At 44.6% G+C, this 14,745-nt stretch overlaps 1 protein-coding gene across 10 annotated transcripts in view; it reads right to left on the reverse strand.

Annotated features, from left to right (window-relative positions):
* LOC105184993 (laccase-2) overlaps positions 1–14,745 on the reverse strand; it is a 22,264-nt gene continuing 7,519 nt past the window's right edge. For 3 of the 10 annotated variants that reach the window (XM_011144165.2, XM_025302029.1, XM_025302030.1), the window contains exons 2-9: positions 10,831–10,930; positions 9,174–9,294; positions 7,618–7,828; positions 6,033–6,428; positions 4,975–5,340; positions 3,818–4,102; positions 1,996–2,211; positions 1–269 (exon numbers count right to left, since the gene is read on the reverse strand). In XM_011144165.2, coding sequence (XP_011142467.1) covers positions 118–269; positions 1,996–2,211; positions 3,818–4,102; positions 4,975–5,340; positions 6,033–6,428; positions 7,618–7,828; positions 9,174–9,294; positions 10,831–10,930 — 1,847 coding nt within the window. In that variant the 3' untranslated portion in view covers positions 1–117. The other 7 variants (XM_025302026.1, XM_011144162.2, XM_025302025.1 and 4 more) reach the window with 7 other exon arrangements.

Consider the following 14,745-nt stretch of genomic DNA (forward strand, 5'->3'; position numbering starts at 1 on the left):
TTATTCATACAAAAGGTCGTAGAAAATTCATTTGCTTGCGATTAGGTATGTGTTTGGAACGCTATTGTTATATACAACTATATACATAATTAATTTACTAATTAATGAAGTAACAGTCTATATAAGAAAATAATCGGGTCCAACGAAGGATCCGCATTTGGGGAAGTCCTGCGGTGCGGCCACCATGTCGCTAGGATCACCGACTTGCAGAATAACATCTAAACCGCGGGTCCAATCAGCCGCGTGTTCATCTCGTAACATCCAATAACCTACGAAACCAAGTGAAAGTAGTAATTTCATCGAATTGCTCCGCAACTAGTGTTCTTATACTCGGATGGCTCGTTTCAACTTGAGGTTTCTCGAAAACCACAGCTTCCGTTGAATAATGTTTCGTATGAAAGGTTTGTAGTCCCGACGGGGGCATAAGATGGTACAATTAGTTTAATTTTAGACAGTTTGATTTTCTATAGTCGCTTGAAGGTCAAAACATGAAGGTTTTCTTTATCTTCTTAAATGGAAATTTTTTTATTCCATAATCGGTAAGTATGAAGATTACTAAGGTGCCACCTCCGATATAATCCGATTGACCTTCGCTTATTGTCATTATGAGTAACCTTTAAAATTTTTAGGTGACGGTTGCCACTTGTAAAACAGAGTTATTAACTAAAAAGGTTCGAAGAATCGATTACTATACTACAAGTTAATTTATGTAAAAGCCAAAATAACAATGATATAAGGTTTTGTGTGGAGTTGGGTTTTTGGGGGTGAGGATGGAAATTCCTTAATAACGTATATGCAGTAGTCGGAGACATCGAAGAGGTGGTACCACTAATCTGCATATTTAACCCATAAAATTCTAACCGAGGCATTTTCGAAGCACTGATTAAAAACTCTTCCACATCGATAACTTCCCGCGAGTTATGAGTCTCCAAAGTTTAAGCACCGTCGGTATTAGCATTATCCAAGATGTAGCACGCAGAGATTACCTGACGTGGTTGTGCATGTGCATGAGTTTGTAACGTCTCAAATGCTTAAGAACATTTAATTTTTATAAGAGAGCTAATGTCTAAAGAAGTCGGGAAGACTGAATGAATCATTGATGCTTGCAGACTGATTTCTAAAGATGTCTTATTAGCAACTCAGATCACGAGTTTGCTAAAGGCGATTGCATCACTGCCTTGAGGTAAAGAAAGTGAGGTAAAATGTTTTTCAGCATTTGAGAAATTACAAATTTATGCTGCGAACACACACACACACACACATGTACATATAGAGAGAATGAAAGAGGATTCAGGCCATTTGATATTACGAGAATAGCAAACCGTAATATTCTTATCTCTGCTGACACACTCCCATATATACATATACATATAAGTGCCGTAAATTCGATCAAACAATTTCCGCGTGGTGCGCCTTGGGTAATACTAATGCCGGTGGTACTTAAACTTTGAAGATTTATAACTCAGAAAGTTATCATTGCACAAGAGTTTGCCATCAATGTCTCAAAAACGCCTTAACCTCGACTACAACAAGATTATCGAATGAAAAATGAGGATTTCTGTCTTAGAAATTTGGGAAGATCTTCGTGTAACCTTCAAACTTTTTATCTAAAATCAAAATAATGTTCCTTATAAAATTACAAAATTTTTGTACGGAACATTCTTCGATGGAAGCTATTAAGGTTTTCGGAAAATCTCAATGTGTTATTTAAAGTAATTTCGTTACCAGATCGATTGTTGCTACTTCCCCTCCCCAGTGCTTTTGACAAATTTATAATCGATTGTTCCTCGACAAATTTATTGGCAGAGAAACGACAAGTTGACCGAGACCTCTAAAATTTTGTTCGCGCGAGACACTTTCGTATCCTTGATAACCCAAAAGCTCGTTAATAATGTAATACTGAAACTTCGACTTTCCTAACGATCGATCCGTTAAGACAAGGATTCTGGCGTAACCTCATCATCTGAATAATTTACGTGAAATTGAATAATTTACCCGGATTATCGGCTTTAAATCGCAGCGCTACTGCTCCAAATTTCGGCACAACGATGGTATCCTTGGCTGGTGCACAGTCGAGATTTCGCGAGAACAGCTGCATTCTCTTGTCCAAATTCCGTATATTTTGCAGTGACATGCTTCGTCCAAATTGCCTGGCGCCCACCACGTAAAAACTGTAGCCGTGCAAATGGTAAACCAAGTCGTCCAGGCCACCTATGACATGACGACAAGATATCACACTATTATTATTATTATCTTATATTATTTTCCATATTATTATCTTATATTATTTTCTTATATTATTATCTTATATTATTTTTCATCATTAAGAAAATACGAAACAAGGCAGTGCACCTGCACGCGTGCAGGTCTAATTGGCTTGAGATGGATCGCTAGATAGAGCAAAAACATAATTTCACGAGAGACATTGCGAGCCGGCGCTTGAGGCGACGGCGACGATTACTTCGTGCGCGATTTAATTGCGAAGCTCTATAAGGAAGACCAATTGTCCGGTCGTTGGGAATCGCGGGCTTTCTTTTAGCTCGCAGTGTCGTCGCGTCGGGTTGCGAGAAATCGCAATGACGTGCCAAATGTCGCTCTAAAAGAAAAAAAGTAGCATGCAACACACATTCCTCGAGCGGGAATGATTTATAGAGGCCGAAGAAGCTTCTCGATCAATAATTCCAGCTTTCGCGGCAAATACGGGATGTAGATCAAGGACATCGGCATCCCTCGGTCAAGCCTATACGCTATATCGCGCGCTAATATCCCCTCTTATCTCGCTCGCTACGGGATTATCCCGAGCACGTGTGCGTCATCGATTAATAGTTACATAATAATTAGTCTAATGAGCCACCTCGTACGACCTTTGCATAGAAGAAAGTGCTCCTTCGCATGACCGACATATTGACATAGTGACCGCGAATCTCCTTTCTCTTTATTATCGTCCCTCGTATCATTCGTTTTACGACCAATAAGCGAAGAAAACTGGACACTCGTGAGATCACATTAAGAAAAAAGAAAGCGGTGAATGTTACCAGAATTATCTCTGACCTCAACTTCTTCTTGTTGTTTCAGTAAAAAAGTAGTAGCTACGATATATTATATATTATATAGTTATTATCGCTAACATTATAGTAATACTTGTTGCAAAAATGTTTCTCCCGATTATAACCCGATTTTACCAATTAATTTGAATCACTTTTGTCTGAAACATTCTTTTATTTGCCTATTTTTTGAGATATATTTAAGGAAAACTTGATAACATTTTCAACATTTAACTTGCGATATCTCGCTAACTATAATTCTCTCACTGCACGATTACACATGGTTACGAGTACCAAACACTTGCTCCTCTGTGCGTGAAAATATGTCGAGAGTTAAGTTCACCCGCGAGAGGATGGAAAGTATACTTCCCGCCCTGTTTCTCACCCTCCTACACTCCGAATGAAGCAAACACGCAATAAAGTGGGCATGGTCTTTGTGTGGAGAAGGAAAGGAAGGTTCGAGGAGAAATGCGAACACGGAGAAAAATGTTTGCTCAAGCGAGCCGACTTTCCGACAAGAGTGAAATGCAAGTGGTTCAAAAATTCCAGCTGAAAGTATCGGATTTCGATTGAGGTTAATCAGAGATCTGGATAATTTGGACTGGATTCTGACAAGTTCCACCAGCACTTCCGTGATGTTCTCGTATCTCAACGGAGAGAGAACCGGTTCGCTCGACCTAATATTTTTCGCCGTGCGCAGTCCGCAAAGATACGAAACGCTCATGTCGCATCGCAGGCTGACGCTTCGATTACTCCCGAGTGAAACTAATTACCCTGATCCAAGAGAATGATCTCCACGGTAGCTCCGAGCGGCACATGACGCACGTGCACGCACTCGCACAGGTCGCTCGCACCGTTGGCGTCGTCGACGGCGCGGCATGGACGTCGCGACAGCGCGCCCTCGTTGCTCCCCCCGCGCTCGTCTTCGTCGCCGTCGTGCTCGCCTCTGGAGCATAGCATCCCCGGGGACACGTCGCTGCCCTGGGTCAACAGCGGCGACGACGGGAACGTGAAAGTGGCGTTGTCCACGTTCAATACCCGCGTTGCCCCGCCATTATCTGGATAGAAAGAATGGCAATTAAGTCGTCGTGTCCGCTGCGCGATTAAGATTTGTCGCTTATCGCTCCCGTTCGCGCGTTACTTTCGCGAGAATGGTCCCCCCTCGACCCGCGCGGGCGAGCATCCGGAGTTTTCTACCGCATGCGTGATGTTTTACAACGACGATCGATCATGACATAAGCTCTACTCACATGACACCGCCGTACTCTCGATATTGCTGCGAGTAGCTGCTGATCACTTCCGAGTGTATTTACTTTGCAAACTTACCGTGAAAAAGTTCATTAGTTTGAAGTCAACACTCGCTTTTGGCGATCATTCGGATTCTCTCGGCATTAATGAATAATAAACGAGAGTCTCCGAGGGAGTCTTCCGCGCTCGAGTCCTTTTGCATCCTCCGCTCTTGTGTTCTTCAGCAAGCCGTCGTCAGACGAAGCTGTTCGGTGAAATTCGTTTCTGTCTTTTGACGGTTTCACGCGCGTTCAATCGTCCGTTCGGCAGAGATCAAGCTTGTCCTCCGCGAGCTGACGTCGACATAAAAGCGCAGCAGTGTCGAGAGGAGTGAAAGCGCCGCGCGCCTCTTCTTAAACGGAATCCGCGCGAGCCGCAGACAACGGAGCAGATTTTTAATAACTCGGATCAACGAATCTTACGCAGAAGTCAATGCCGCAAGCGTGATCTCTACGCGGTGAAACTTAAAAATTCTTATTCAGCGTTCCATCGGACGTTACATGCCTGTCCGTGCTAATTAATGCCGCACGGCTCATAAACTGCGGATCGACTTAATTGTACTTTCACTCCCATCGTACGCGTTCCTCCTCTTCTTGCCTTTTCTTTTCTTTTTTTGCTTCTTTTCGTACCGCCGCTTACTCACCTATTAGTTCGGTCTCCTGGTTAACTCTGTAATTAATCGGCAGGTACATCGTCACGTCCATCCTGGGCTTGGCCAGGACGTGCGGCATCTTGCGTACGTTTTGCACGTCCATGACGCACAGATTCTCACGGCCGCCACACTTGTCCACGGGATTCGTGGTCGCGGCCAACCTGGTCGTCTCCACCTCGTCGATGTCCCGCTGATCGATAGCGTCCGTCGTGTCCGCCGGGACTTCCGTGCTGCCTTTGTAGTTGAGCACCGCCGCGCCGTTTACCGTGCTCGTTCCGCATTCTTTCGCCGTATGAACGTGCATCCAGTACGAGCCGATGCGTTGACTCGCTCTGAGCACGAAGTCTGCCCTTTCACCTTTAACGAACATCAGGAAGCGCTCGTCATTCTGCCGTTATTCGCGACGTAGGCGGACGCAAAACAGGAATCGCGAGACGAGATCTTGTCTTCGCGGCGAGGAAAACGCGGCGTTACGCTCGTCGCTTTGACGCGCGAAACTGCAAATCTCCGGGTTTTTCGCGATAAATCGTCGCTCGAGCAGACAGCGAGACTCAAGAAAGGCAGAAGTTTGCGGGTCACGCTTTTTTTCAGACTCGCCATTCGAAAGCGGAAACAACCAACGAGAAAGCAAGCGTCATCGAATGAAATCTGAGGAAGATTTACAATCAAAAAGACTCGCGATCGATAAAACACGCTGCGAGACGGTGTCTGCTTTTCAATAATATCTCTAACATTAAAACAAGATAAATCTATTTTGTAGCATAAATACTTGTAAATCCTCACGGAGAACACGTTCAACTTTCACGTGAATATCGCGAAGACGTTATCATAAAATTCGAGGAACGTCATGCGTTTTGAATTACCGTGTAGAGATTTGATCGTTGAAACCGAGACAGAGAGAGAGAGAGAGAGAGAGAGAGAGAGAGAGAGAGAGAGAGAGAGAGAGAGAGAGAGAGAGAGAGAGAGAGAGAGAGAGAGAGAGAGAGAGAGAGAGAGAGAGAGAGAGAGAGAGAGAGAGAGAGAGACGGAAGATTTAACGGAATATTAACCTTTGGCCAGCGTTATCGAGGTGACTTGTCGCGGCTCTATGGGATGTCCGTCAAGTGCAATCAGGAGAAGCGAATGGCCGTCGATGAATAACGTCACGGGACACGCACCGGCGCCTCCGGCGTTAGCAACGCGGAATCGGTGACGTCGCCCGGGAACGACCGTGAATGTCGTGAGGGGTACCGAGGGTCCGCCCGGCTGACGACCCTTCCCATTGATCAGAAGAATCGCCGGCTTTGTGTGGCCCTGATTGAACGATACTTCCGGCGAGTGTTGCCACTGGGTCACCAGAACTACGTGATTAAGGTCGTCGATGTCATAAAGGGCGCGATGGGGCTCCCGAAGGTCCGCTTGCTTCACAACAAGCGCGCCGAAGATGCCGTTGCTGACGTCGGCGCCTGAAAAGTTTCGTTGCTGAGAAGTAACTTCTCTGTTTGATAAGAAGTCGCGTGTCGCGTGCGCTCCACCAGGTGGAAGAGCTCACCAATACGCGTCAAATATAGAGGGTGTATTTGAACTCTGTCGAGGTTCTGTGTTGGAAAGTACGTAGACGAGTCCTTGTAAATATATGCCTGCGAAAGCTTGATTTTTGAGATTAAGAATGCTAGTACCACCTTCTTACCTGTCTTTGAAACTAATACCTATCGATTTTAATTAATTAGTAATGCCAATCAATTTTGATAATTTCTGAATATTAACTGAAAAATCACTCGTTGCAACGTTAATATATTTTATTTACCGTTTGTCGTGGGTAAAATTGAAAAGACGTATTTCCCCTTGACAGCTTTCGAGAAGGACAGCTTTGCGGATATTTTTATAACAGTGTTAGTCTAATTACTTACTCGCATAAGAAGACACGATTTAATGAATAAAATATATTTTTCCAAAACTGAGATTGCGACAAAAACTAAGCGTTTGAGGACATATATTTACTAAGACCTTTTTATTTATTTTTTATATAGAATCGGTCTTGTGAGTCGGTGAAAAATTCAGATTAGCCTAACAGATATAAAATAAATTAAATTATTTATTAAATTTAACTATTTGTTATAAATTTGCATACAATGTTGGAACACCATGACGTTGTTTTGGATCTCAGAGCCAAAATACACGCTTTTACCGAAAGTTCGAATCGTCCATGGGTCGATGACGTCTTAATTAATTAGTTTCGTAACAATATATCATTTTAATGAACAGTCTCTTGAACGGGTGATCTTATCTCAGCGAATTCCATCGAACTTCCCACTCGCCTTAGCGATAACGTTTCCCTCACCAGCGAGAATATCCGAAACGATACGAGCGGAAGTTCCAACGTGGGTCGTCGCTCACGCGGTGCCGGACACGTTGAACGATTAACTTAACAAACAATGCCGTCGAGAAATGTGTGAAAGCTACTGCTTTATCGCAGCATTATCGTGGACGCGCTCGCTTGATATTCGACTGTTGTTTCGCGATTAGCGAACTGGAGCGATTTAACGTTTTTATTTGCACACGCATCGCATACGCGCGCGCGCAAGATATAACTGGCATTCTGCTCTAGTTGGTCGCATAGCTGTGTAGCATATAGATGAGTAGCTAATTACGAACCTGCATGCGCGTGCCAGAGATGTGTGCCGGGTACGGAAGCGCGAAATTTGTATTGGAAAGTCGTGTAACTCGGTATTGGGCACTGCGTTACCAACGGCGCGCCGTCCATGTACGGCATCTCCAGCTGTGTTTGCCCACGCCAATGTACCGCCGTGGCCTTACCCGGAAGACGATTAATCACATCCACCACCAGGATGTCGTTTTCACAAACCTGTAAGAGAGTGTAAGCTTGTCTGGCAGCTCGCCCGAGCTCGCTCGAGCTCGCCAATTAGCCCGAGAGGAAGATGCCACCTCCGGACTTGTCACTTCTCGAAGATCTTCGCGCGATTCTTCTGACATGAAAGCATCAAGCCGCGCGAGCGAATATCGCAGTTGAAGTGTCAAAAAACATGCGAACCGAGTACACTCATTAATTATCTTTCACTCCATAATTATTCTACTCTCGAAACTGTACTGTTGAATTTTCAATTGTTCAAGGAAACGAAGAATCATATGCAGAAAGTTCGAGATGCACAGTCCGCCGAAACGTAAAATCGAAAAAGTAGACCGGACAGTTACACGAAGCACTGCAGAGGCTATATTTCTCAGAAAGTTGCTATCCACTTTTCCAAGTTTATATACTTGCGCTGATTCGAAAGTCTCGATACGATAGGCGATAACGTTCGAAAAAGCGCCTCGAGAGATCGCTGTGCCGATTTCGGCACAAAGAACCGTGAAAAGTAACGCTGATCGACGCTTGATTCCACGCGACGGAATAAGCCATCTAGTTTCAAGATCAACGTTTCTGGAGCTTCGGGGAATATTCGCGGGCGAGAAGATCGATCAGAGACCTGACATAACACTCCCTTCGTTTCAAAGTGTTGGCGCGGTTAAACAAGACACACACACACGCGAGAGATCGTATCCGCGAATTCAAGCGGCGCGATTAATTACAGAGGGGTGCATTGTGTGTGTACATTCCTCGATCACACGCCATGCAAGGGTTAATTTTAACACTAGACGGAATGCTCAGGTCTCGTTGCGGTTGAAAGCGGCGGCACGCTGCTGTCTCGACGGCGAAGCCATGTCGAGTCGCACTCGGCTGCGTGAAATTTGTGCAATAATTCTCTGAAATGACATCGGTAGCACGAATAACCACGATCGTTGAAACATTGAGGCATTTATACTTCCCTGTCACTCACGTTTCGAGAATATCTCTCTCTTTTCAATACCGAATACGAAATCTTCCATATTTTGCAAAAATTCGTTTCGTAGATTCGGCTCATAGAATTCTGTATCGTAAAACATGAAAAGACGAAAAATCGTGTAGCTCAATGTTAAATGGTTTCTTCGAAATAACAGATATTTTGAGTTGTATAATAAAAGATCTCGAAGCGTCTTTGTGAATCCCCTCGACGAGGGAAACCGTTGTAACAAAATGTAAAGCGAGCGAAGCAAAGAGAGTCATCAAAAGCGACATCAGACTATCAGAGAAGCCTCACGATGATTTGCCGAATCCGCGGTGACAATTGTAACGCGCTCGCGCTATCGACCAGCGGTGTGTATCGAGGTCATACCTGGATACTAGGTCCTGGCATCTGACGATTGGCCGTAAGGATGCCCCGTCTCTGTCCATCCGCGGCGACGCAGTGATTTGCCAAGCAAGCCGTCTGATTCAACGGGCAATCTCCGCATGATCTGTCGAGAATAGCGTAGAGAAATATTCCGCTATGTGTCGAGGTTTGCGCAATCTCGAGCCTAATTGCTAATTTCCTCGTGTCCCGATTTTCACGAGGATACAAGTGCAAAGAGGAGTCTTTTCATCGTAATTGAAGGAAAGGAATGGGAGAGAGGAATGAAAGTTATACAAAGTATCAATTATAGGTGAGGGCGTCGTACAAACGAAGTGTTCGCACGAAACTTGGGGATTACGTCGAGTAGGCATAAGAATTGCGTCAACAGGCGGAATTATATTACTCGATGAAACATTTGCGCATTTCTTGCGTAACACCATCCGTCTTTCTCAGAATGACTGTGAGAGATACGACGGCATGCTGCTTGGATTTTCTCGATCTTAGGTATTAGATGCCACAGCAGTCGCGCTTCCCATCTTACACAGGCCGGCGCGTGATCAATCGCGAGTCTTCCGCGTTGCACGATTGAGGTTGACGATTATTAGGATTGCGTAACGATTATTGCACCGACAAGCTCGAAATCGAACACTGTGCTCCTCTGACAGTTGCATGATTAACGTAACAGTAAAAATGATACTTCGCTGGTGCAACCGCAAAAACGGGCCATCCGCAACGTAGTAATTTTGCTAGACGCGCACAACGCTGCGTGGAGAAAATATTCGCCAGGCTTCCTTTGCACAATGCAGCTGCAGTTTTATGCACTTTTACTTTTATCTATTATATATTCGCCGCCGGTGCATTCGTCTCTCCGCGCGGACGAATGTAATGTTTGGATAATTTTATTTACTCATTCGTCCTGCCACGTATGAGTGAGTTGCGCAAGAGCTGAAAAGGGAACTGGACACGCAGTCTTTAATTCTTGTTTGATGCATCAAATTATCACGGTGAAAATAAAACACGAAAGCTGAGGAATTTGACCACATGTCCTTAATTTTTGTTTGATATAGTTGAATTTCTATAGCGGAAGCTTTGTTCTCCTTATGCGCACATGTTGGTCTACTTTGTGCGTGCTGTTTATTTTTTATAATGCATATCAAAGGAAATACAATAGCGTAACATTGCAGTTAACAATTGGTTGAAGTACTTGTTACGTAATCGTCATTAAACGCGCTGTGTACATCCGCGCAATATTCACTTGCAATTATATAAAAGTAACATCTACTTCCGAATTCTTCACTTTCCTAACGTTTCTGTTACGTAAACGTTACAATGCCACGCTGCATAACTGTAACGTAATAAAGCGTAATACCCCACTTCACAAGCGCCTTTAAGCGCTGCTCACTTTCAGTATTTTTACATTATTATGCAAAAAGAAGAGACATTTTACAGGCGCAGAGCTACTTTGTTACATGTATAAAAAGTCCAAGATATAGGAAATTATATAGGAAATAATTTTGAAACTCATCAGAGATTCGCAGTCTCCGTGCATGTCGAAGCCGTGAAAATTCACGTACGAGAGACTCGTGTCTCACTCGTAGACTATCATCGCAAACGCGCGCTTAGAAGAACAAAGTTTTGTCTGAATGTTGGTTCAACTTACTTGCTGAGCGACTGGAAGACCTCTAAGGTGAGTTTCACCCGGCAAATCATGGGCCAATCCAAGTGATGACATGGCCTGTCGCAGGAGAGGAATATTTGCTCTGGAAAGAAGAAAACCAGACAGGCTAAAGAGGAAGAAAGGGAGAGAGAGAGAGAGAGAGAGAGAGAGAGAGAGAGAGAGAGAGAGAGAGAGAGAGAGAGAGAGAGAGAGAGAGAGAGAGAGAGAGAGAGAGAGAGAGAGAGAGAGAGAGAGAGAGAGGAGAGAGAGAGAGAGAGAGAGAGAGAGAGAGAGAGAGAGAGAGAGAGAGAGAGAGAGAGAGAGAGAGAGAGAGAGAGAGAGAGAGAGAGAGAGAGAGAGAGAGAGAGAGAGAGAGAGAGGGAAGTGCGAAAGAACCTCTTCTTCGCGACAAGAATCTCGCGCGATGAAAGCGGTTTTCTTGTGCGTATGGCTTAAACGGTGAAAAATATTGCGGTTCAACAAGCGAGAGAGAGATGAAAGTTAGAATCTGTATAGAAAGTACCGTACAGGACAGAAAAGTTAATGCGTGCATTATGACACGCGTATCGATGCCGTACGAATTGTAGTCGAAGTTGCGCGCTTTTATCGTTATCGTGTAGCGACCATTATCGGTCTCGTTAGAAATCCTTAATCCTTCCCGATCAATCTTCGGCGAGCGGCTGCCGCATTATTATCTAATATCGCCGCATCCATGACTAAAATCGCCGCTTGGCGCCCAGGTACTTTCTACCCTGTTATGTGAAACACCTTTTTTCCAACTTCCGCCTTTGTAACGAGGAATAATCAGTGACCGCACCGAGTTGCAACGCGAGTTTCACGCACAGAGAGAACGATTTAGTTGAATCTGAAACAAATGCTTATTTGGAATAGTCGAAATAAATTTTTTGCTTGGTCGAACAAAATTTTGTTTGACGCAACAAAAACATTTCGTTGGAACTAAGCTGCAACAAAATATTTTTGTTGCGTCAAACAAAACTTCGTTCGATCAATCAAAAAATTTATTTGGACCATTCCAAATAAGCATTTGTTTCAGATTCAACTAAATCGTTCTCTCTGTGCGTAAAGCGTAAATCCCAAATTTCTCCCCTTGTTACTCCCCGGCAAATAACAGTTTCAACTTACTGGGCCTGTAATTGTTAATATGCAAAAACGTCGCCGCAGCCGCGATCATAGTTACAACCACGAGACATCGCAAGATGTATGTGGTTGGTGTCGCCGCCGCCGCGTGATGGTGGACGCGCTTGGGAGGATACATCATCTACTGACGTTGTTATGCGACGATAACAAGAGGAGACGGCATTCTAATCCCAGACGGGGGGGGGAGGGCCCTCGAGAATTGATCTAAAGACGCTAGACGAAACTTATGTCAGCAACGAAAAATTCGACAGAACGTACCAAGTCGACCGTGTAAACAAGTCGATGAAAGCTACGAACATACATCTGTTATTTGCGTACGGCGCGCACTGTTTATTGCCGATTCGCGACGCACGACGAGCTTCTGTCAACGACGCGAAGGAAAGCACGTCACGACGACTTTCTGCGCCCGAAGGCCTCGAAGGTTAGACAGTGGGTCGAAGGTGGAATGATGGGGTCAAGGGAGAGAAAGCCGATCCTGAAAGTAAGAAAGCTCGTATAACCGAGACCGAAAGTGCGACAGCTGGCTGTTGATCGTCCCAATTAAAGAGGTCAATTTCGCAACTGCCGCGTCACTCGCCGATCAGTTCTCGCGGGAAACGAGTGGATAATTCGCAAATAATTGGAAATGCAGCGAAACCGCGAGCGATCATCGATCACGAAGTGTGATGGCATCGTCGGACGCTGTTCTTCGCGAGCTGACTTTCGCGGCACGATTGTGCCACATGTAAAATCACATCCGCGCACGTTCGATCACGACTGTAATTGTTAGCTCGCTGAAAAACTGCCCGGTACACATTTTCCCGGCGGTGCGAGTGCAGTAAGTTACGATTATCCTGTGGAAAGTATCGTTAGATTATGGCGCATGGTTGTTACACGATCGAGAGAAAATCAAAAGCACACCGGAAAGAAGGTCAAGGCGGTCGTATGCCTAATCGCATTATTCTCATTTTCCGTTAAACGCGGTGCCAGTATCATTATGTAAAATTTTACATAATCTTTGCGTGATACGTTTTTATAAGCATTATTCACATTTACATCGATTATGATACATATCAATTTAGAGTTAGGTGTCTGAGAATTTTTCCAGCGGAAACCAGTGTTATCATTCAGTGGGAGACATTAAAACCATATCACAAAATTCCACCATGGAATGTTATGCAACGCCGCAATATCGAGCACGCACATGTAGATTATATCTTTAATTACAAAATGGATATCCGTACGTAGTATAGGTATTAGAATCGCACATGAGCTTTGATCAAAGTGCACTACCGAGATATAAGTGTCACGTATATTTGTTTCTCAACTTCCCGCAAATCGAGAGGCACGGTAGTGCCTCGCGCCAATTTTAATATAGACCTGAGAATATAATACGGCAAATAAAATTCACGCAATCGGCAAAAATAAAACACCTGAGAATAATGCGGCAAGTAAAATTCGCGCAATCGACAAAAATAAAATTGAGGAAAACGCCTGAATGATCGAATTGAAACGGTCGTCCTTGCAATCCGTCTTCCAGATTCTACATCCCGTTCTATTTCTTATTTATTTCTACGCATCGGCCAGAGATATTCTCTTTCTGTTGAACGTAAATCTGTATTTGCGTATCGATCGAAAAGTCGTCGCAAGGTGGACCATTGTGTCGCACGCGAGCGGTTATCCATCGAAAAGCAGCATACGCCTCGAAAAACGCGACGAAGAACACAAAAGTGACCGAGAGGAAATAGGGAGATCTCGACGATCGATCGGCGCGATCGCGACGGCGAGGAACGTAAATCGAGAAGAACTGTCGAAAAGGGGATGCAGATTTTTACAGTCACTGCACCACTGCGGACATTTACATGGAGTCGATATAACAAATCCGCGGGCACGGTCACACTCTCCGACGACGACTGATGAGAACAACACCGAGCCCGAAATTCATTGCCAGAAACGGCGTTCTCTCCCGTTCTCTTTCGCGTTTCCTGCGCGCGTCCCTTCTCTCTTTCTCATTACCGAGAACAGAGAGTACGCCTATGACACACAACGTGAGGGGATGAACGGGTTTTTTTTATTAGCGAAACCCGTCTAGGAAGAGAAGAATTGGCTCTCCCGAGAAACACAATGGAAATACAAACGCAGGGATGAACAAGCGAATACAGGTTGGAGCAAAAATATCGGCAAGATAAACTTCACCGTACTCGCCGCATCAGTTCCGAGCTTTTTAAGGACGCAACCGCAAATCATCGGTGCATTCCGAATTACATTTGGCTGTGCAATTTTCCGCTAGTGAGCTCGAAGGATGCAAACCAATTTGCGGCTTGCTCAATGAGACCAAGCGACATTTTGCGAAGCAGAAGCGACGACAAATGAAACAGCACGCCGGCTCTTTCCGTTAGAATATAAATCGCCCGTTCTGCATCATCGACAAAGCAAGTAGGATTGGTTCCGCCCGCTCACACACAGCTGCATGCGAATTCGTCGGAATCACGGCGGATTGTTTAGACGGCAAACTATATACCACACGGTAATCAACGTGATAATGCAATCGGCGATGAAAACAAGGACGACTTCGAGCGCTGAATAGCAAAGCGTTCTCCTTTGCTCTGTCACTCCGATAGGTGATGAAGAGCGAATGAAGTGACCAATAAGAAACGGATATGACAATCTGGAAATCTAAAAATTCCTAATAATAATGATGGCAATGATGATGATGATGATGATAATGATGATGATGATAATGATTATGGTGACGGTAATGATGATAGCGACGACGTGGAG

Source organism: Harpegnathos saltator, unplaced genomic scaffold (genome assembly GCF_003227715.2).
Source record: "Harpegnathos saltator strain DR-91 unplaced genomic scaffold, Hsal_v8.6 scaffold467, whole genome shotgun sequence".
In the NCBI taxonomy this organism is placed as follows: domain Eukaryota; kingdom Metazoa; phylum Arthropoda; class Insecta; order Hymenoptera; family Formicidae; genus Harpegnathos; species Harpegnathos saltator.